General features: G+C 45.6%; 2 protein-coding genes across 4 annotated transcripts in view; one reads left to right on the forward strand and one right to left on the reverse strand.

Annotated features, from left to right (window-relative positions):
• The window catches only part of megf6b (multiple EGF-like-domains 6b), a 101,870-nt gene extending 98,480 nt beyond the window's left edge, over positions 1-3,390 (forward strand). The window contains exons 35-38 of the mRNA XM_076268146.1: positions 467-595; positions 954-1,082; positions 1,352-1,480; positions 1,670-3,390. Of these exons, the coding sequence (XP_076124261.1) occupies positions 467-595; positions 954-1,082; positions 1,352-1,480; positions 1,670-1,734 (452 nt within the window). The 3' untranslated portion in view covers positions 1,735-3,390. The remainder of the gene's footprint in view (positions 1-466; positions 596-953; positions 1,083-1,351; positions 1,481-1,669) is intronic.
• A 4,500-nt stretch (positions 3,391-7,890) lies between these two features.
• Positions 7,891-24,011, reverse strand: part of kcnab2a (potassium voltage-gated channel subfamily A regulatory beta subunit 2a) — a 131,395-nt gene continuing 115,274 nt past the window's right edge. For all 3 annotated transcript variants that reach the window (XM_076267760.1, XM_076267758.1, XM_076267759.1), the window contains 8 exons: positions 23,018-23,061; positions 21,420-21,506; positions 16,363-16,448; positions 15,155-15,275; positions 14,604-14,698; positions 11,609-11,729; positions 8,877-8,965; positions 7,891-8,018 (listed from right to left, as the gene is read on the reverse strand). In XM_076267760.1, coding sequence (XP_076123875.1) covers positions 7,929-8,018; positions 8,877-8,965; positions 11,609-11,729; positions 14,604-14,698; positions 15,155-15,275; positions 16,363-16,448; positions 21,420-21,506; positions 23,018-23,061 — 733 coding nt within the window. In that variant the 3' untranslated portion in view covers positions 7,891-7,928. The remainder of the gene's footprint in view (positions 8,019-8,876; positions 8,966-11,608; positions 11,730-14,603; positions 14,699-15,154; positions 15,276-16,362; positions 16,449-21,419; positions 21,507-23,017; positions 23,062-24,011) is intronic.

Raw genomic sequence — 24,011 nt, forward strand, 5'->3', positions numbered from 1 at the left:
AAGTCAGTCTTTTCATTTGGGGCCTGTGTCCACCAATCACGTTTTCTGCGCTGACAGCTTCGGTCAAGTGTTGATTGTTGGTTACGAAGTTTTGATCGGTCGTCGAGAGAGAAGTGACATTGACGAGTCCAGCACTGTCCTCAAAGTTGAACAGATTTCAACTTTCAGCAATCTGAGCGCTGCGGAACAAAACGGTCAGCGCTGAGGGCTTTTTTCCGCCGAAGGCTCTAAAGGGATGTGAACGCTGAACTTCATAGAATCTGTATAGAAAATAGCCGCCGTCGGCGCAAAAAAACGTGATTGGTGGACACAGGTCCTTACAGTAGGGGGCAGTGTGAAACTGGCTGTTGGTTTTCTAAACTTTCTAGACTGCAACCAACAACTGCTTACTTTAGAATGTTGGGGTTGGTTGGCGTTTGTTGGGGTGTATCTGCACGCACCTTTACCTGTGCACTGTGTGTTCCAGCGTGTCCAGCCGGTTGGCACGGGCCACGCTGCCAGCTACGGTGTGACTGTTTCAACGGCGCCCAATGCCACCCCAGCACAGGCCGCTGTGTCTGCCCGCCTGGATACCAGGGCATACGCTGTGAGAAAGGTAACCAACCGCACCAAACTCTGTCAAGAGGGCACTGAGCTAGAAATGCACAGCAGAAGTAATGCAGTGAAATGTGTCCATTACTGACTGAACATGTAATTGACCGATCCCAAGCCCCACCTCCCATCAGTCCCATAATTACTGTTGCTAAGTCGGACAAGTTTGCAGGAAAGTGTGAGAGAACGCGTGTTCAACATGGCAGTACAAGATAATTAGTCACGTAGAGTAACAGACATCATTATACAGTAAATGTATATATGTGCTGTGCCTACATAGTATTCAGTTTTGACTGAATTGTATTGTCTGTTGTCCTTCTGACCCTGGTGTCTGTGCCACTCTCTCTCTCTCTCTCTACCAGAGTGTGGTCAGGGACGGTTTGGGCAGAACTGTTCTCAGGTGTGTCAGTGTGCAGAAGGTGTGCCGTGCGAGCCCGTCCGAGGCCAGTGCCTTTGCACCTCGGGGAAGACGGGGAGCAGGTGTGACACAGGTGAGATGAGACACACTGTTCATTACAGTCATATTGCTGACTGAATGTAATTTATTATGTCCTCCAATGGAGAAGCATCATTGGTGGAAAAGTCCATCATGAATCTCACTGAAACTGCTGCACTCTTATAGATGTGCTGTATTAAAATGTCCCACATTTGTGGAGAGACAGACACATTGATGTAGGTTTGCAGTCTGCACTGTCACAGAAGCAGATTATAAACCCACTGCTACTGCAAATATGTTGTGTGTGTGTGTGTGTGTTTTCAGACTGCAGAGTGAACCGTTACGGGCCAGACTGCGTTCTGAGTTGTGAGTGTGAGAACGGCGCCCAGTGTGACCAGAGGAATGGCCAGTGCACCTGCCTCAGCGGCTGGATTGGACTCACCTGCCTGGAAGGTGATGGAACGTCTGCTCATCACATCTGAATTGTTAAAAGGCCAAGGAATAGTTACCAAGCTTAGTTACAACTGTACAAAAAAAGAGAGTAGTGTTTAAAATCATAAGTAAAAAAAAAATGTACTGAAGACTGCGCCAAACCTTTTCTACAGGATTGTTCACATGGTCATTCATTAATTTAACCCACAGGAGTGCCTCCCCAACAGCAACCAAGAAGCACTGCGGACCAATCACAGCATAGCAACTCGTTATAGCCCCACCCACTGATTGGACACCCCCCACCCCATTCCTTCTGTGCACCAATGTGAGGGCAGCATGAGCCCCTCGATCCAGGAAGAGACTCTAGAAGAAATCAGAATCTCAGTGAGCTACTCCCTGGCAGCGTGCTATGGTAACTCCCTCAGCAGGAGCCATGATGACCACACTGACTCTTAGATGAGAATGGATTATTGTGTAATGTGTGTGTATTTATGTGTACGTCTGTGTGTGTATGTTTTCACACGGCTTGTTAAACTCCTGTGGCTGGTTCCCTTTAGCGTGGATGAAGGACACATACTCAGTGAACATGGTGCTCAGGTTCAATGTAGCTCTGTAGTCGTACGCTGCCTCCTGTAGGTCAGACTGTGAACTGCAACCCCCCCCAGGCAGCATCAACAGCTACGGCAGGAGGAGTTTCAGCGGTCAGGTAAAGGCTTTCCCCTCCGCTGGCTTGGAGCGCTGGGAGCCTCCAAAGGCCAGAGCAGCCGATGCCAGAGCGGATCTGGCCCTGATGTGGGCCATGTCTCAGCCTCCTCAGATGGCAAAGCTGCAGGAGACTCCTCCCTGCTAGAGCCACGTTTGAAGACACGGAGCACTTTACCCCTGGGAGTCCTGACCACACAAACACACACTCAACACACACACCTGATTACCTGCAGTGTGTTCCACTAAACACACTACTCTCACTGGACTATTTCCAAGCATACTTGACATAACACTATCTTCTTTTTACTGCAGATTTTAAAGGATGTGTACTGGATATCAATGCAGTCTCTTTTAGTTAATGTTTAATGCTTTTGTTTCAGGCTGTTAACTTGCTTTATTTTATATGCTTTCATGCACATATGGCAACTTTTAAGAATTACCCATTTCAAGTCAGTGCCTAATATGTTGTAAAGTAATATAATGTTCCTTCAACACAAAATAAGTCCACAAAACACAAAAAATATTTCTACTAGAACAGTTAAATCCCTGGTGGCCCCTTTTTTCCAACAGCTGCCTCCTTTATTGATCAGGTAGTAGTTTGTGATTGATTGAGACTGAAGTGTGCCTTTCCCTAAATGAGCCACATACTGTATAAGGAGAGCTACTGATGCCCAGTGAGTACCGCAGCCTGCTGGACCAGAGTCCATAGAGATGCGTTTGCAGGGTTGTCCTCATCCCACTGCTGAAGTCCATATTACCGTGTAGAGGTATTGTGTGCTTTGGATGCTCTCATGTACTGGGTTGCAGTGCTCTGGGTCAAGGGACTGAGTATCCGGTCCCTTCTTCCTTTTTGTGCGTCATGTTCCAAACTATCAGACTGTGGCACACTCGTTTCCCTTTAAGAGAAGACTACAACACAAATACAGTTGAATGCAGATGTACTTATGTATCTGGATGATTTACACATGAATTATTTGTTTCATTTTATTTTTAGATCAGGGATGTGTTGTATTTTACAGTAAAATGCTCCTGGCTTGGTAACCAGCTCCCAATCATCTATTCTGCATATATGTTGATATATGTCTTATCAAATGGTGTATTTGTATAAATAGTCACATGTTGTGTATTTATATTCCTGATGATGAGTGTATTATGTTTCATATGAATTCTACACCATAAATGAAAAGTCTAATCTTAGCACACTGACTGATTCTATAAAATCTGAATGAGGAGGGAAATAAGTGTCTCTGTAGTGGTGTCCTGTTATGTTACCTTTGTAGTACAGTTTGTCTGTGTTTAAGGTTTGACCAGTATTTAAGGCAGACTTAAAGGACTACATGGACATAAAGGAAGTACATACTGCAGAATACTATATTGTTGAATTTGAATTTAATCTGGATTCTTAGTCATTATTATTTAAAGATTAATTACCTAAGTACAGGCAATCATTTACAGATTAGGATGAATATTTTTAATCAAATGTATTTAATGATATCTTTTTCAGTCAGGCACTCTTTCTAGGTCCCTATTTCAATTATGTGAATAAAGATTTGAGGAGTTTTGTGGATTTGATTATAAAATCATGACACATTCCCAAATATCCCCAATACAACACAATATTGATAAAAACATGACAGGACAAAGGAAGCAGTTTTTTTTATCCATAGATGTAATTTTCCCGAATTTTTCATTTCATAGATACCGAAGCTGTACATATCTAAATTCAGTTTCAAGCACAATGCAGTTAGCAATGCCTGTCAATGAAAATAAAAAAGAGAAAGGCCAAAGTGATGAGAAACGGTTATATGTATATATACACTATTATATATATACATAGGTCAAACTATATACAGAAGATATCTGACTCTCAACACTGAGAACAGATGTAAAGTCTGATGTGGGGTTCAATTCACAGGATTCCTCACAATGCATAATCAGTGCAAATAACTGCTCTTCGTCATCATCATCACCACCATCACCATGACAATTCCAACCCAGGGAAACAAGCAATTTTCTTAAAAGAGTAAAATTAAAATCAAATGAATGACATTAAGTAATATCCTCTCATCATTTTCGTTAAGGTCACATACATCAAACAAAAGAAATAAAAAAGGTCAAATAAAAGCATAATTCTTGGTACATACTTGGGGCCTATTGGTACGATCTGTCACTGGAACTCGAACGTAGCTCTACTAACGAATGCCTTGATGTGTCTTTTCTAGAAACTGTACTTGATGATGAGGTGGTTATGACCATACAGAGCGCCAGAGGGGGCGCCGTGCTCAAACAGCCGAGGGAAACACTCGGAACCCTTCCAGATACTTCTCTGACCGCCTAACAGGCTGACCACTGCACCGGTACACCTCCCGGAAGGGACGGGATCAAGCACCCAACTTCCCCCTCAGGAGGGTTTCACTACAGAGAGAGTTCTATTTACAGTGGAGCACCAAGTCAATGAAGTTAGTGACCTGTGGGAAGGGGCTAGTAGGGTATGGAGGGGTACTGATCGTGTTGGGGTGCGGGTTATGAGAGTAAGTATGGCCATTCTGTTCCACACCTCAGAGGTGCCCTACGTAACCTCACACCTGAATAATCACACGTTTAAAGCCAAGATCAACTACAAACATAAGTCACCATCATAAGGTACCAATGGAACTGTAGACTTGATAGTTAACACTTTCCATTTGATTCAGCAATGATACACATAAAAAAATAACATTTAAATGATGTATTTAATATGCACTTATTTTTTTATAGACAATATCATAACATTAAACTATCACCATAGAGGTTTGTTTGACTCTCAGTGAAAACTACCATTAAAGGATGCAGCGCTAGGCTGCATATTTTTACTACGATGCTCTTCCACATGGTGGCGCTGTTTGTCATACAGCTTGGTGAAAACACTGCATAATTTCTATCACATCGCTTAGCAACTGGGCCGTTTGGGTTTTTCTTTGATGGTTGACTACCCCCAAGTCCCTCAACACAAAGAAATAGGCTGAAGTTAAGGAGGACCAAGGGTCTCACTGGAACTAAACTAACAGGCAACACCAACAGAGTGCGAGACAACACGCCCTTTGAATTCAAGGATCCATTCTCAATGGGTGAATTCCTGTGAAGTAACTATGCTGATTCTCATGTATGCATTCAACCTCCTACAAAGACATGACAACCATTAGATGCGCCCCCCCCCCCCCCCAAACAAACAAACAAACAAACATCAGTCACTTTACAGGAAAATCCCTGACAGGAAATGTACAATTATGTCAAGTCGTGTGGGAGGAGAAATTAGAGAAGTTATACTATTGGCTCCTCACAGTGAAGGGAGGAGTCATGCTCTCCAAGATGTCATGCGATTGGTTTGTGCTTGACAAGGGGGAAGTAACAGACAGACAGACAACAGATTGGAGGAGATTCAAACCTCATCCATATGCAAATCATACCTTTTAAAACAATGCAAACAGATTGACCCGTTATCAAAAGAAACTACGGTCAGCTCGTCATTCAGTTCATAAGGGGTGCGTTTATGTATAGATGTTGGTCTGTTCAGGACTGCGTCATTAAAAAGGCATGACCAGGTCACTGTACAGGTGCTAAGAATACATATGTAGCATACTGTGGTTCGAAGGCTGGACAGTCCATGCGGTTAAATGAGTTGTTATTTTTTTTTTTGTTAGAGCGCAGGGGATGAGGGGAAGGGAGGAGGGGGGTTATCTTTGGCTTTAGCCATGTGAAAATGTCACTGGTTCTCATCAGTGGAGAGAGATGACCGACCATGAATACAGTGTAATACGGCTTCCCGATCGTGTAAGACTTTTATTCACATTTTATGTTATATTTTCCTGTTTTGCTTTCTTTCTTTCCTTCCTTCTCACTCACTCACTCTAGAAATTCTCATAGGCTTTGTTTTTTTGTCTGTGGTGTTGTTTTTTAAAACTTTTAAAACTCCAGTCCCTGAGCTGCTGACACCAACCAGCCTTCGCTCCGACAGGGCGGGCAAATGAGTGCCGTTGAACAGTCTCTGTGAACCTACTGGTCAGGTACAGCTGCCAGTCACACCTATCTGTGCTCTTATAGGCCACTGGTGACAAGAGCTGCAGAGCTGCCGCCCCCAGTCACCCGCTCACGAGCATGATTTCACCCCCCCAGGTCAAAGGTCAAACACCTTCATCCACAATGTTTCAGTTTCATTTAGAATAATTCAGTAGCTCCTTAAATACTTATTCATGCAAAGAAATATGATAAATGGCAATACATGTACATGTGGGAGTATACTGCAGTTCATAAATACTGACTGGTGTTTATGTGAGTATTTATTTATCTATTTACTCTACTATTTCTGTCAGAAGCCTCATATTAAACTGGCATGAATGAAACAAGCGTGGTTCGGATCGGGTGGGTCCGGAGGGCACTTGTGGCCGTCTCCGTGTAAACGTGTGAGTCCAGTAGGGTGCTGGGAGCAGGCGGCCTCAGCTAAATGCCCGACAGAGAAGGGGGGTTGAGGAGAGGATGGGGGACCATCACCAGTCACCACAGGGTCAGGCCGAGGCCAACGAACCCCGTGTCGTCCACCCATCAGATGTTTTTGCTTTCTTTGTTTGCCTTTGCTGCAGAGCTGCCACTGTTGTGTGGGGACCGTCAAAAGGGAGAACAGACGGACAGACAGATGGACACGCGCACACACACACACACACACACACAGACAGACTGACAGATAGTTTGACGACGGCTCTGTAGAGTGCTCAGAGCCCAACGGGATTCACTGGGGGCAATTAGCATTGTGAAAAATAAAAAACATGCTAATGTTAGCATGCTAATGCTAATGTCCCTGCCAGGGGGCGTTGGGGGAGATGCCTCAGAAGAGAAAGTGCCTCCCACAGCCACTCCACACCAGCAATATTCCTAAAGTGCAGGTTTTGAAGAGTTGCATTCTGTACACGTGCGATGCGAAAAAACGATGCGGAGAACCGTTTCTTTTTTTTTTTTCTCGACGAGAGAGATGTGCCAGTAGATGGGGGCCACATTTCCCTGGAAACGAAACCATCTGAAGCGGATGGGCGCCTACGGGACATGTGCAACACGTCAGTTTCTCTAACACCTATTATCAAATGTAAGTTACAATTGTATGCATTCAGTATTTTGATAAAAATGATAAAAAGTAAAAAAATAAACAATGCAAAGAGTAAAATCAAAACAAGTTAGTTCCAACAGCCAAGCAAGCGTGTGCTTTTTTTCTGGCATCCTTTTTTAAAAAATACGTTTCAGCAGAGTTTTGTAATATGTGTGTGTGTGTGTGTTTTTAAATACGTTTCAGCAGAGTTTTGTATGTGTTTGTATTTTTTTTTTTTTTAAACTATGACCTTATACACCCCACATCCATTTCACTCTGCCACTGTTGATGTACCATTGCCATTCTGATGTGATTTTTTTAAGCTCTTCTTAGGCTTTTACTATCTAGCTATACATGTTATTTCTTAAAATTCCTAATCCCCCCTCTCTTCCTCATGTTTTTTTTTGTTCTCATTCATTTTATTATTTTTTTCCCTCACGCTTTTTGTTCTAAATGGCGTAGTTCCTCTCTGGAGAGCAGGGGGGGGGCTGCCTCATGCACCGGTTGGGTGTCATTCAGTCGTAGCTCAAGCGGGCGAAGGAACAGGCATGGGACAGGGAGAGAGTCGTGGGGTGGGGTGAGGAGGGGGCGCGGGGGCAGGGGCGGGGGGGGGGGCATTGCAGCCCAGTAGCCAGATGTCCAGAGTGGCGTTTAGGAGCGGTAGTCCTTTTTACTGTAGGGCTTGTTCCCCAGGATGCTGTCCACCTCGTGCGTGATGGAGGAGGACAACTTTGGAAGAACCTACAGACAAAAACAAGCAAAGAAAGAAATCAGCCGTGACAAAACTGGAAAGATCATATGTTACAACTGGCCGATAGCTGATTTCCGATTTTCGGATGGCATGACAACATGACAATAGATGAGGATAGGTGAATACACTGCCTTATCAGGGGATTAGTTAATTTCCTTCTCCAATTAATGAGCAATGTATGTGTCGGTACAGTTGGAAGGAGTACAGTTGTTTTTGCTGTCCACAGCACTTTGCCTTCAGAAAATGTATCTCCACTTAGTATGGATAATTGTAGTGTCAGCATGACGCATGTTGACCAGTACTGAGGACGGGCAGGAGGGGAGGTTGGGGAGCATGCAGAGGAAAACCTGAAGCTGATACACTACTTCCATACTTCAGCATCCTCACACAATAAAGTACCAATGAAGCCAAACCAAACAAATGAGAGGGAATTTTTCATTAAGAGTGTGTGTGTGGCATCTGATGGAGCAGCCTCATCCCATTTCCAAACACAATAACCCAGCCTGGCATTCTCGTACCCACCCCGATAACACCTCGTCTCTGCATGGCCAGGCACAGTTCATAAACATGGAGGAACTCTGGGCGATGCCCTTTAGATAGACGCATTGTCTTTTCGGAGCACACCTGCAGTTGTCAATTAAACTCAGGGACAAGAACAAGGGCTTATCTTATCAGAGTGGAACGCTCTAATGAAAAAGAACCTGCCTCCCAGAGACATGTGAACACATACATATGCATATGCACATACACACACCCCTACACACACCTACGACGGCTCACACACATGCCTCGTACACACACACACACACACCTCACACAGACACAGAGAGTGTAGGTTGTAGGCTCACCTGTATTGCTCCTATGTTCTCCATGAGCTGGTCGGTGTTGGAAGCCCCTAACAGCACGGAGCTTACTCCTTCATTCCTTAGGCACCACGCTGCAGAGGGAGTAGTATACAACCATGACTCCAAACTCTCAGTCTCACACACACACTACTCTACAACAACGCTGGGCTCTCTCACACACACATACTGTACACACACACACTCACAAACACACTACTCTACAACAACGCTGGGCTATCACACAATCACACACACACACACACACACACAACTCTACAACAACGCTGGGCTATCACACACACACACACACAACTCTACAACAACGCTGGGCGCTGGGCTATCACACACACACACACACACACACACACACACACATACAAATCTACAACAATGCTGGGTTATCACACACACACACACACACACAAACACAGTCACAGTTTCAATCAATCAGTTCCATTCCAAAGCCTGCTATAACCTGACATAAAACACATGATGAAGCTGACCCAAAATGTTTTTAATTTGAATGTGGTTCTGCCTTACCACCCACCTGCTCTCCCACACACTTCTAAAAACACCTAAGCGCCACACACACTCACACACACACACACACACACACACACACTCACTCACACACACACACACACACACAACTGTCAGGCAGCTTGCTGTTTCCATGGTTCCCGGTGAAGGACACAATATTGAAACTAAAACGCTTCTCGCTTTGTTCTTATTTGCATGGATGTGCCCATGAAACGACACCATATGAGAACCACTGTCCAGCAGGCTATGCCGCAGCATCTATCAAAACACTAACGCTGACAGACTGACCTGTCAAGGAACTCAGCCAAGCCAAGCCAGCGCCAAGGCCCCTGACTCCTCAAGGAAGGTGTGTGTGTGTGTGTGTGTGTGTGTGTGTGTGTGTGTGTGTGTGTGTGTGTGTGTGTGTGTGTGTGTGTGTGTGTGTGTGTGTGTGTATGTGTGTGTGTGTGTTCAGGTTGTCCATGGTTGTGCGCTGCAGTGGGCAGTCCTGTTCTAGTTGGTTACCCGGGAGACGGAGGTTAAGCACAAGGTTGGATGGTGAGTGTGGAGGCGAGCCTTGACTTCCCATCTTCAGTGAAAGAAACTTGTTTGATGCCTTCACACACACACACACACACACACACACACACACACGCTGTTCTCAAGTCATCCAAGGCCACACTGATGGAGTGAGTGTGTGTGTGTGTGTGTGTGTCTATATGTGTGTTCAGCCCTTCCCCTTCTGATTGTGTTAGAAAGTGAAATGTTGGCCATAAACACATTAAGAGTGGGTCAATAGCATCCAGGCCATTTCCTGTGGAACGCAAAGAGGCTATGAAAGGCTACTGACATCGCCTCCACCCTGTCAATCAAAACCTGACTTCCAATCTCCTTGCAGAGATCAAATGATCAGATTCCCATTACTACATTACCCTGCAACTAACCTCAATCATCTTCAGCCCGCTCTCTATCGTTCTTCTTCACCTCACCATCGCACACATGCACACGCGCGCACACACGCACGCACGCACGCACACACAAGCACGCACACTTACATTTATACTAATCATTAATCGACAGTGCATATAAAACACACACACACACACGCACGCACGCACACACAATTACAATTATACTATCATTAATCGACAGTGCATATAAAACACACACACACACAAACTGTAGCACAAATACACTCAAACCTATAATACACTCACACTATAACTATTACTCAGAGGGCACATTTAATTATGCTGAAGATCCTCAAAATGTGAAAGTATGTTATGCAAATGTATACACACACGCAAACACCCAAAAGGGACAACTAATATGGGGAAACCCCTTACATGAGAGCATGACTACCCAACACAAGTAAGCATGCAACTACAGTAGTGCACACACACACACACACACACACACACACACACACACACACACACACACACACACACACACACACACACACACACACACACACAGAGGAATGCATGACACAAGCAGGACAGCTCATCATCCCAGGGCCTGCAGCTCTGCCTCCTCCTCCTCCTCTCCTGTCCCCTCCGCCACAGCCGGCCGCTGAGAGCTCAGAGCAGGCGCGTCCCTTTACCACCAGGGGGCAACCTAGAGGGAGAGGACTCCTACAGACAGACTAGGAGTGGATATACACAGCACAACACAGCACAGCACAGAACACCACACACACACACACACACACACACTCTCTCTCTCATTCACACACACACACACACACACAGCCAGCCCACCACCCCCACACACACCATCCCGACCAGGGCGTGTGCAGGGTCCTAGGTGGGGGCTCGGGCGGAGCGAGGATCGGGCGGACGGACAGACAGACAGCAAGAGAGAGAGCGGCAGTGCAGGGGGGGTGTAAAACTCGGACGGACGAGAGGACCAAGGTTGTGTGTGTGTGTGTGAGTGTGTGAGAGAGAGAGTGTGTGTGAGTGTGAGGGAGAGAGTGTGTGTGAGTGTGTGCGAGTGTGTGTGTGTGAGGGAGAGAGAGAGAGAGAGAGTGTGAGTGAGTGAGTGAGTGTGTGTGTGTGTGTGAGTGTGAGTGTGTGTGTGTGTGTGTGTGTGTGTGTGTGTGTGTGTGTGAGTGGGTGTGTGTGTTAGTGTGAGAGAGTGTGAGTGTGAGAGTGTAAGTGTGTGTGTGTGTGTGTGTGTGTGTGTGTGTGTGTGTGTGTATGTCGAGCGCGTACCAATGGCGAGCTGCGGCAGGGTGCAGCCGAGCCGCTCGGCGATGGCCTGCAGCTCTTTCAGCTTCGCCTGCTGGCGCCGGCCCTCCTCGCTCAAGATCTTGTCCTTCAGCCACTGGTAGCCCTGCCGACCGACAACACAGCACACCTGCTCAAAAACACTGACCCCCGCCGACCACTGCACTGCACGCACACACTCACACGCACATATGCAGTTCCGCACATGCACACACATTTGCACACACATACAGAATCTCATACATGTGCCTCAACACTCACTCTCTCTCTCTCTCTCTCTCTCTCTCTCTCTCTCTCTCTCTCTCTCTATCTGACACACACACAAACACATACACACACACACGGATGGGCATGGTTGCCTGGTTTCATGGTCCACTGAAAATAATAAATGAGTAATTTAATAAAATGGTTACCCTTTTCCCCTCATGAATAAATGCAATTTAAAGTTGAGATATGATTTCAAAATGTCATTAGAAAAGCGTGGTTCAAACACATACTCCAGAGAAGTACAGGATGCCAGCACATGTACTGTATTTCATTGCTGGGCTAAGACTAAGTGCTAGCATAGAAAGGTTATATCCCATTGAAGAGTAATGTATATGGTGGCGATCCATTCTTCCTGCTCTCAGTTTAGTTGAGTTAACACTGAAGGCTGTTGTCTGATGGCTACAGAAGGAACTGAATGGCAGACCATCTGAGCACTGATGCACCGACCCAACTGGAAGTCTTAAATGAATGGCTATCTCTCTCTCTCACACACACAAACACACATACACACAGATCTCATACCTTCTCTCTCTCTCACACACACACATACATATACCCACACATACACTGTCTCTCACGCTCACACACAGACTTATTCTCTCTCACAAACACACACGCATGCACGCACACACCACACACACACCACACACACACACACACACACACACCCACAAACACACACAGTAGCATCAGCAGTGACTGTGTTGGCGAGGGCCTGTTTTTAAACATGTGACTCTGTCTCTCAAGGCTGAAGCCGGCAGACATGCTCCGGTCCTCCGACTGTCCCCTCCAGAGAAGGGTAGGGGTGGGAGGTTGGGGGGGAGGGGCAGAACCGGGGTTATGTGTGAGAGACACCCCTGCCAGCTCAGCCTCGAGGCTGGAGAAGCACACACACGCACGTGCAAAATTAAAACTAAATTTTGTGGTACGTTTTAATGGAGGAGAGAGCATTACACTAGGGGAAGACTACGAACTGACCACCGCTGTGCAGGTGAAGAAATGTCGTTACTGTAGGTCACTTTCGATTTAATAGAGCCAATTTATGTAGACGCCTATCTACTGGATGGTGATGCCCACCGCTACAGGGAGGAGGTGTCAATTGGAGATGCCAGGCACGTTTGTGTGTGTGCCGGGACAGGGACGAATCAGATCCCTACGCCCCTGAAGGCACAGTCATATCAATAAGAGACAGTGGCATGGGACCTTTTCTGCGCAGGTGACCTAGACCACCACGGGCCTCAGAATACCCAGGTGAGAGGGCCCCGTCGTCGCCTAGGTCACCTGGACAGGTGTATTCATTTTCTTTTGTTCTCGGGACAGGTTTACACACACACGCAGGCATACGTCACACACAGAGGGGAAAAACACTCCAAAAGAAACATGAACGGCCCCAAGTCCAAACTTGAACTCATGTGCCAGCGGAGACCAGTATGAGACCACCATGAGACCACCATGAGACCACCATGAGATCGGACGGGAAAACACAACAATGGGAGAGCACAAACCCCAAGACCAGAGAAGGAAAGACAAAGAGAGAGAGAGAGAGAGAGAGAGACTGATCAGAAAAAAAAGATAGGTGAGAGGAAGAAAGGTCCATCATGATTTAGTATGACTATGACAAAAACACTCCACAAGGTCAGAGACGAATGAGTCAGAAAGAGAAAAAAAGAGGGAGAGATAAAGAGAGAAGGAGAGGAGGTGTGAAAGAGTGATGAGAAAGAAGGGGAAGTTGAAGACAAAGTAGGAGTAGGCCGAGTAGGAAGGCGGATGGGTCGATGGTTGTTTTGTTAGTTGCACTATCTGTAGCGTGAGAACGACAACACTCCAGAAGGATAGGTGAGGGATGAAGAGAGATAAAGAGTGTGAAAGAGAGAAGGGAGAGAAAGTGTGAGAGAGTGATAAAAGAGAAGGGGAAGTTGAAGAGGAGGAGAGCTCCATCATGGCGTTGTCAGTTGCAGCAGGAACAGCATAACCAAGAGACTCCACAGGGGGAAGTGAGAGGTGGGTGAATCACTGAATGTGAGAGCAAGAGAGTGATGGTGTGAAAGAGAGAGAGTGAGAGAGAGAGAGAGAGAGAGAGAGAGAGATGTGAGAGACTGAGGGGAAAGATGGGGTGATGCGAAAATAGAGGAGGATGAAGAGGAGAAGGTGGAGAGGTGTATCAGGTTGACAACAACAGTTCACTAAAAGAGGTTTAGAGATGGATGAGCGAGAGAGAGAGAGAGAGAGAGAGAGAGAGAGAGAGAGAGAGAGAGACGCCCAGCAATGCATGCCGTCACAAAGGACTGGCACAGACACAACAAGCTCAGTGGAGAAAAGAAGAGGAGAGAACACCAACACACGGCGATCTGAAAGATACGGAAGTCAAGTCACCAGTTTAGACACAGCATCACAAACACAACAGCAACTGTAGGTGATGGACCAGGGATGGGAGAAAGAAAGCATGCAGAGAAAGAAAGAAAGAAAGATAGAAAGAAAGAAAGAAAGAAAGAAAAAGGAAAGAAAGAAAGAAAGAAAGAAAGAGGAAAAAGAAAAAAGAAAGAGGCACTGAAAGATAGATGACTGAAACACAGAGGGGATGAAGAGAGACAGAGGGGTGAAAGAGAAATGAAGGCAAGAGGAAAGGAGGAAGAGAGTGGAAGAGAGGAGACAGGTAGAAAATGGTACACCACATGTGCGTTGCCGTGGCGACACATGCAGGATGTGGGGGTACCTTGAGAGAGGCGCGGGAGTAGGGGGGCACCCCGCTGTCGTATTTCCCTGAGATGATCCCGCACGCCAGAGGGGACCAGGTCATCGCCCCCACACCTACACACACACACACACACACACACACACAGACACATGTGCATGTAAGAAGAGCAAGAGACAGGTACTGCATTAAAAAACACAACTCCTAAAAACACTGCAAATCTACAGACACGACTCACTGAGGTCTATAAAGTCAAGTCCCACACTGAGTCTACTAAAAGTACAGCACGGAAATAAAAATATCTATCCAGGTACAGCAGGTTCTCCAGAGCTATTTCTGAACCTCCCACTGTAGAAGAATGATTCCTTTGAAATATCAGGTGGGACTTAGGAACAGTACTACTACTGCTAAAATGACAGATAACAAATACACAAAACAACACATACACACATGCACATACACACGCGCACAGACTCTCAGAGACACACACATCCACACACACACACACATCCACAAACACAGACACACATCCACCCACACACACACTCAGCTGGTTAGCTGGTACAGCTCACCTATTTTGTGAAAGAGCTCGGGCAGCTGCACCTCCACTTTCTCCCTCTGGAACATGTGGTACTCGGCCTGCTCACAGATGGGCGGGATCTGGTTGAACTGCCGCGCCACCGAGTACGCCTCCTGTTGGCATGAGTAGGAACAGCGGCACACAGAGGGGGGCGTTAGCGCTTAGCTTTAGCGTCTGGGGATAGCACACACAGCTGCAGGCTGCAAGCCTGCTGTGCTGGTAGTGCGTAATAACCTACTTAACACTCAAAACCGGATCAGAGAGGCGCTTCTGGGCACAAAAAAACGCAAACAAAATAATAATTTGAAGGGAAAAAAAGCACCTAAACTAAAAGCACAAATAACAAAAGAGCAGCTTGACAGCACATCAATATTCTAATGCTAAACTTCGCTAAGAATATTAGTACAAATTTGGCAAACTTTATGACCTCGGGTGACTCTGCATAGTTTCTGCACCCCGCCCCCCCCCCTCACCACACCCTGGCTTTGACTCAGTAGAGAAGAGAGTTTTCTGGGCTTAATTTCCTCTATCGGCCCCACCTCAGAGCACAGAAGGGGCCGCTTTAATTGGTCCCATTAGGGCAGCCGTTTGTTTTAAGGTGATTAAGAGACACGGGTGAGTCAGTCAGGGGCCGATAAAAGGCTCATCCAGAATGGAGCGAGACACAAGCTCTATGAGGCCAGTCCAGCGGAACTCAGACGGACGTGGCAGAGACGTACATATGGGTAGAGGAAGGGAGGGAGGGAGGGAGGGAGACATAGACAGAGAGAAAACTGAAGAGGGAAAGCAAGAAAGAGACGGGCGATGAGGTGCTAAAGAGAGAGAGAGCAAGAGAAAAAAGAAGGGGAGAAAGGGGGGTCAGAAAGAGAAAAGGCGTCGACATCAGGTAAGAAACAGATGCTAAGAGTGAGCGTTAAAGAAAGGGTATGGTGTAGATAGATAGATAGATAGATAGATAGATAGATAGATAGATAGATAGATAGATGGTGTGAGCAAGAATGAGAGAATGAAGAGAGAGAGAGGGTGGAGCACAAGAGACAAAGCTGAGAGAAAAGAAAAAACAGAAAGAGTGAGCAAGAAAGAAAGAGAAAGAGAGAGACAGAGAGAGAGAGAGAGACAGAGAGAGAGAGAGACAGAGAGAGAGAGAGACAGAGAGAGGAAGATAGAGAGAGTGGAGTGTTTTTTTTTTTCATCACTCACCATAATCTCCATAGGACTCCAGCGTGAGGTGCCCCAGTACATCGCCATCCCCTGATTGATCACATGAGTCATCGCCCGCACCGTTTCTGTCAATCAGACACATACACAAACACACACACAATTAGCAAGCGCCAACAAAAGTTGACAGAGAAAGGCTCATTTTTAGAAATCCAGGTTGCAACGTGGGCTTACTAAAGGGTTCTCTTTGGCAGGTCGCCACAAGAAGTCCCAGGAACTGGACACAACTACTGGAAAAATCACGTGACTTAGCCAGTATGAGTAGAGAATTAAGTAGAGAGAGAGACTTTGACTGGAGGACAGATGCACAAACTACAGGGATATAAATCGATTACACAGTCCATGGTTTGAAGACTCATTGCTCTTTGAAGACCGCATGTCTCTGGTCAAGGGTTTCTAGCGAGCCGTAAGTGCGTCAGTCTGTGTGTTTGTGTTTACTCATGACTCAGAGTAAATTAACACTGGAGGAGGGGACAGTCGTGTCCTTCTAAATGACTCAGGGATTCACTCAGACACTTTAAGCGAACACCACTGGGTCAGTCGTCAACAAAACAAATAGGGCCCCTCTGAGGGGAGGAGAGAGGGAGGGAAAAGGGGTGAGAGAGAGAGGGAGCGATGGAGCAGAGATGACAGGAGATAAAGGATGGATGCAGATAGGGATTTATATTATCAGAGATAACCATCACACAAGTGAAACAAGCCAGCCTTTCAGCCAGCCTAGCTGATGAAATATTTAATAGGTAACACTAGGACTTGTAAAACAGTTATGAAACCTGTATTCACTTCCTGTCACTTAGTAAATATTAAAAATATCAAATACCAACAAACTCTTCAACTCTCATCAATCTCTCTACTGTCCTATTTAGTCCATAAACCCAACATGATATTATGCCAACATATCAATACCAGAGGCGGACAGAGTACACAGCTTCATTACTTGAGTAAAAGTACAGATACCCTTTGCTAAATGTTACTCAAGTACAAGTAAAAGTACAAGTCAGATGTTTACTTAAGTAAAAGTACTGAAGTACTTGTTTTTAAATGTACTTGAGTATCAAGAGTAGCCTACATTTTCTAAATATTGCATTACTACTGCCACAGTGCTTAGATTTATGTACAGAAACGTCCTACATGGAGTTATGAAAAATGTTAATGTTAATACCTTGGAGAATGTAAAATGAATTGGAAGTAAAATCAAGTCATTTTCATCTTTTTACCATGTTGCCAGGGATGGGCAGTATTTCTAATACATGTATTTAAAATACGTATTTCAAATACAAATCACTATTTTGTAATTGAAACACTTGAAATGAAAACTATCATTAACTTGTTCAGAAAATTGAAATAGTCTGGCGAGGTGAGGCCACAGGTTGGCACATTCCCGGTATGGACCTGCTGCGTCTTCATCCATTATGTCGTTCATGGTTTCGTCTCTTATCTAAATCTGACCGTGGAGTTGACTTTGCCGGAAAGCTGAAGGTGATTGCTGATAGGCTGTCCCAATCAGTGGCATCTGCACAATCCAATCAAGTTTGAGAGGGAAACAACAAATTGAGGGTTTCCGAGATTTTTTTTTCTTCCTTTTTTTAGAAGAAGTAACGGGTACTCACGGTTATGGATAGAAATGTAGTGGAGTAAAGATTACAATATTTGCCTCTCAAATGTACTTGAATAAAGTCATAAGTACTCCCCCAAAATGATACTCGAGTAAAGTACAGATCCCTCAAAATTGTACTCAAGTACTGTACTCAAGTAAATGTACTCCATTACTGTCCGGCTCTGATCAATACACCTTGAAACAGTGTGCCAGTTCGGCCAAGTCCAGACACTGTAATGAGACACAAACAAGACACGGCGAGACGAGGCGAGACGAGCGGAGAGGCAATGAGTGACCAAGGCACCTCTATCATCTTCAACCCTAATCAGCCCTCAGACCTTTCCTCCAGACTCCAGCCACAGATTTCTCCTCATTACTGTAGGCCGACAGGGAGCTATTAGAGTCTCATTAGGGTGGAGGACATCGGCTTCAGGCTGGAGAGGGGGCATTTAGACCCGAGTCAGACAGTCTTGTCTCCTAAGTACTAAACGTGAGGAGTCCTACGTGAGTCAATTCTGGAGAGGGGGAAAATGTATATGATTTCCAATTTTCATACTGATTCATTTGACTGAAACTTTTATCCAAAGTGACTTACATTATAAAGAGATTACATTATATTATACAATTGTTACAAGGGCCACTCTTCCCACAGCAACTTGAGGTTAAGTCCTGTGAGTCCTCCATCTGTCCAACATGAGTCTCATGAGACCCCTACAGTGCACTGTTGGACTTACTCATTTGCACCATCACCATGACACTCACTCACACAGAGCACCTTACCTACTGTATTCACAGTGAATCACAGGCTCAGTCATTGCAAGCGCCTCATGGTTAATCACCCACTATGAAGATACTGTTTTTAGACTTGATTTAGATTTAGTGTTATTTAGTATAATCTGTATTTTAGTATATATTCTTTATCTTCTACTGTCCTTATTGCTTAGTTGTGTTTTTTATATTATATACTTTTAATTACTTTTTTCTGCTGTTAGTGAAGGTTGTGTGTGATGTCTGCCCTCCTCCATCTGTCCAGCATGAGTCTCATAAGACCCCTATAGGAGACCTCCATCTGTCCAACATCAGTCTCGTAAGACCCCTATAGGAGACCTCCATCTGTCCAGCATGAGTCTCATAAGACCCCTATAGGAGACCTCCATCTGTCCAACATCAGTCTCGTAAGACCCCTATAGGAGACCTCCTCCATCTGTCCAGCATCAGTCTCATAAGACCCCTATAGGAGACCTCCTCCATCTGTCCAGCATCAGTCTCATGACCCCTATAGGAGACCTCCATCTGTCCAACATCAGTCTCATAAGACCCCTATAGGAGACCTCCTCCATCTGTCCAGCATGAGTCTCATAAGACCCCTATAGGAGACCTCCTCCATCTGTCCAGCATCAGTCTCATAAGACCCCTATAGGAGACCTCCTCCATCTGTCCAGCATCAGTCTCATAAGACCCCTATAGGAGACCTCCATCTGTCCAACATCAGTCTCATAAGACCCCTATAGGAGACCTCCTCCATCTGTCCAGCATGAGTCTCATAAGACCCCTATAGGAGACCTCCTCCATCTGTCCAGCATGAGTCTCATAAGACCCCTATAGGAGACCTCCATCTGTCCAACATCAGTCTCATAAGACCCCTATAGGAGACCTCCTCCATCTGTCCAGCATGAGTCTCATAAGACCCCTATAGGAGACCTCCATCTGTCCAACATCAGTCTCATAAGACCCCTATAGGAGACCTCCATCTGTCCAGCATGAGTCTCATAAGACCCCTATAGGAGACCTCCATCTGTCCAACATCAGTCTCATAAGACCCCTATAGGAGACCTCCATCTGTCCAGCATGAGTCTCATAAGACCCCTATAGGAGACCTCCATCTGTCCAACATCAGTCTCATAAGACCCCTATAGGAGACCTCCATCTGTCCAGCATTAGTCTCATAGGCCCCCTATAGGAGACCTCCTCCATCTGTCCAGCATGAGTCTCATAACAGCCCTATAGGAGACCTCCTCCATGAGTCCAGTAAGAGAGTAAGAAAATGCATGTGTCCATGTCCTCTCATCATATCAAATCACTCAACAGCAATGTCTATTAACAGGATCCACTTTTCCTAGTGCCATGTCTGGTTTATTGTATTAGCTATTCACAACATGCTGCCCTTGTCTTTGAATAAGAGAACAGTCTCATGAGCGGCAGTCCTCATTAGTGGCCGGTCCTGCGATGGCATTGGAGTAGAGAAAAAGGAGTTGGCCAGAGAGGACCAGATGGGAGACCGACACAAAGGGGAAAATAGCAGCACACAAAAAAAATATGAAATAAACAGACTGTGCTCGGAGGAAATGCACTCACAGATAAAAGATCCACAGAAAGCGATATGCTGGCATGTAATTGAGAAAGCGCGGAGGAGAGCCAGCGTAGCAGGCAAGAGAGGAAGCACAATAAGGGGAGGCAGAGGGAGATGGAGAGATGGAGAGATACACAGAGACAGCCTGTCAGATGGACGTGGGACTAGCATCTCCCCCTCCCTTTGGGTGTGTGCAGGTATGGCTGAGAGTGTGTGTGTGTGTTTGTGTTTGTGTGAATGAGTCTGTAAATGTGTGTGTGTGTTTGAGAGAGAGAGAGAGAGAGAGAGAGAGAGAGAGAGAGAGAGAGAGAGAGAGAGAGAGAGACTGTATGTATGTGTGTGAGGGACAAGGACAATCTATGTGTGTGTAAGTGTAAATGTGTGTGAGAGAGCATTTTTGTGTAACTTGTGTGTGTTTGTGTGAGTGAGTGAGAGAGAAAGACAGAGAGAAACTGTATGCATGTGTGTGTGTGTGTGTATGTATGTGTGTGTGTGTGTGTGTGTGTGTGTGTGCTCGCGGGCCTTTGGAGGAGGAGACAGAGCAGATGGCCGCTGAGCTGTGGGCCAGTAGCTCCGTGAGAACTGCACACTTTTTAAAGGTCATCAGTGGGACAAACACACACACACACACACATGCATACAACCAGGGAGGGATACACTCAAGACCAACGCTGACAAATAACATCCATCCCTCCCCTAATCCCCCCCTCCAGTACTGGCTATGGAGGAGACAAGATCATAAGGGGTCTCCCTCTGTCCACCCAGAAGACATCAGAGTAGCGGGCAGTCTCCTCAGAGCCCTACTCCCACACTGAAGGTCACTCACACAAATTCCTGCTGTGGCTAAGACTCAGAAAAACAGAGGGAGAAGCACAACTGTACCCTGAGCAATTACGGGGAGTCAAAGCAGCAAAGCAGACATTGAATGGAAGTGTATGTGGACAGAGAGAAAGAGAGAGAGAGAGCGAGAGAGAGAGAGATAGATAGAGAGAGAGAGAGAGAGAGAGAGAGAGAGAGAGAGAGAGAGAGATGGGGCAAGAGGGGTTGAACAGGGGATTGGAAAGACAACCCATAAGAAAAAAAGACTCTTACCTTCCATGGGTGTGTTGGGGTCTGGCCTATTTGCAAACACCACATCCACATATTCTAACTGCAATCTCTCCAATGACGCTTTTAAACCTACAACACACATTCAACACAACAATACATTAAGGTGAAGCAACAATCTCTTTCTACTCCAAAAACACAGTTACACATCGGTATAGACACAAGGCAAGAGCTGCAGAGATGAAAGACAAGTTTACCAAATAGACGGAGAGCCACTCCATAACTGCTCTAAGGTCTATGACCAAAGCACCGCGATGATATGACTCAGTATAACATCAATCCTTCTCATGTGAGGTTACACTAATCTCCCTCCCTCTTCAAGACTCTTCCCTACCAGTCAAGCTCACCCACTACACATGACTAATCCCGCCTGGCCAATGACCGGTGGGGAACGGGACCCTGATCTAGAGTGGATTGGGACTGGATCAAGGCCAGATGGGATCCAGATGTGCTGTGCTGCTAATTGGCGTAGATCTTGTCATCCCTGGGCCTGAGCTCTCCACCTGGCCCTCTAGCTTAACTGAGTATCTACAGTACCACTCTTAATGACAGGGAGACTAGACAATACACTCTGTCTTAAGTCCCTTTTCCATTGAATGGTACTATCAGCTCAACTCGCCTCTACTCTACTTTACTTTACTCTACTCGGCTTTTCCTTTTCCAATGCAAAAAAGTACTCTCTTTAATGTAGCTGGGTTTTATAGCGACGCAGAGGGAAACTAGCATGGCGTCATTAACGTGGGACACAGTAATAACACTATCAACAACGGAGGACATCAAGGGGAGTTTGTTTCTGCTTCATGACTTGTTGTTTGTGTTAATGTTCATTTTAATCCATGAGAAACTGTTTGTTAATTCCTAAGGAGATAGAACGCTCATTTTTTTTTTAACTGCAGGAAGTTTTTCATTTGAATTAACCTAGACTGCGTTACATTAACATGCTTGTCGAGCTACAGTAGCACAGTGTGGCTGATGTATTTAAAAAAATAATAATAATAATGACAGTCTTGTCCAGAACACAGCAATGTAAATAGCGACCAATCAGCAACCTGCAATACTTTCATGTCACCTTTTGGTATCGCCTCAGCTCGCTTGGAACCTCAACGGAGGTGATACCAAAAATAATACCAGGTACCAGGTACCAGGCTTTGCTAATGGAAAACCGAGTCGAGGCGAGTAGCGAGTAGAGGCGAGTTGTGCTGATACCATACAGTGGATACAGTGGCCTTGCTTTCAGGAAACACAGTGAATGTGGGACTAACAGGGTGCTGCTGAGGCCGTTCTGTCTTCATGTGCTGGATCAGCAAAATCATGAAAACCCCCGAGGCTCCTCTTTCACCATGAGGGTCTCTCCCTCTCTCTCTCTCTCTCTTTAAATCCCTCCTTCCCTCCCCAGGGCCCTGGACATGTAATTAGCAAGGCTTTCTTCTGCCATGCAATAAGTGCTTATCATATTGGGGCTCAGTAGGGTGGCCCATCTCTACTGTACCTCTGATGTGGGAGAACTGATGTGGTGGTAGTGCCTCTCTCTCTCTCTCTCTCGCTCTCTCTGTGTATGGGGGAGGGGGGGGGTACACACTTACCTTCTATTATATGTTTTCTGGATAAGCCTCTTTCAGTTTCTGCCCTGGATGACGAGACAAGGACACCAGGAATGACACACAATTCCAAAAGTATAAAAACAATTGATCTATTTTCTCCCCTTATCCATTTCTGTGTCTATTATGGCCTAACATCAGAAATTCTGCAGTGAGTTATAATTTATGATAACAACAACAAAAAACAACAACCTTGTTCTGCCTAAAGCAACTACCATATAGCAACTACTTATAATCTTTATCATCAAAGCCATTGTATGGTAGCTGCTTTAGGCATTTCTCAAGGCTAGGAAGACAGGTTCATGTAAAGGAGATCTATGCGCTTCTATGAGCTGAAGTATGTTTCACACACTGAATTATTATTTCATACTCTTTGCTGTTTACAGTGTAGTCTATATACTGGATGTGCTATTCTGTGGTGCCAAGTTCAACACACCAACAAAAATTCATTTAATATCCATTACAGTTTACATTCTACATGCTGATTGAATATAGCACATGAGTGTTATTTGTATGATGCCAAATCAGCCTTATGGATTTCAATCTGTTTGACAATGTAATGTTGGCCTCATTTAGCATGGCCCTCAGCAAGAGGCTAGGACACATAGACACACACACACACACACACACACACACACACACACACACACACACACATCACGTAATCACTTTGTTACACCAGTTAGACTCACACACCATCACCCATACCCACAGTTATGCTCACAGTCGTTCTCACACACAAAGCACACAAGTAACCCATCCAAATCTACTGAAGGAACACTACCACTGGTTGTTTTCCTCACAGAGTGACTTGTATGATGGGTTACCCGAGCAGCCATGTCCATCAATACGAGATTGTGTTCTGGTCTGGCAGAGCTAGTTGTTTGTGTGGCGTACCAGTATCCTCCATGCATAATATATATGGTACAGTACACCCTCAATGACAGAACATGAGACATGGACTTGGCAAACTTCTCAC

The sequence above is a fragment of the Alosa pseudoharengus genome, unplaced genomic scaffold (genome assembly GCF_046254945.1).
Source record: "Alosa pseudoharengus isolate Yale_2024_CS ecotype anadromous, Long Island Sound unplaced genomic scaffold, YU_APseudo_1.1 YU_APseudo_1.1_scf_5, whole genome shotgun sequence".
NCBI classification, from domain to species: domain Eukaryota; kingdom Metazoa; phylum Chordata; class Actinopteri; order Clupeiformes; family Clupeidae; genus Alosa; species Alosa pseudoharengus.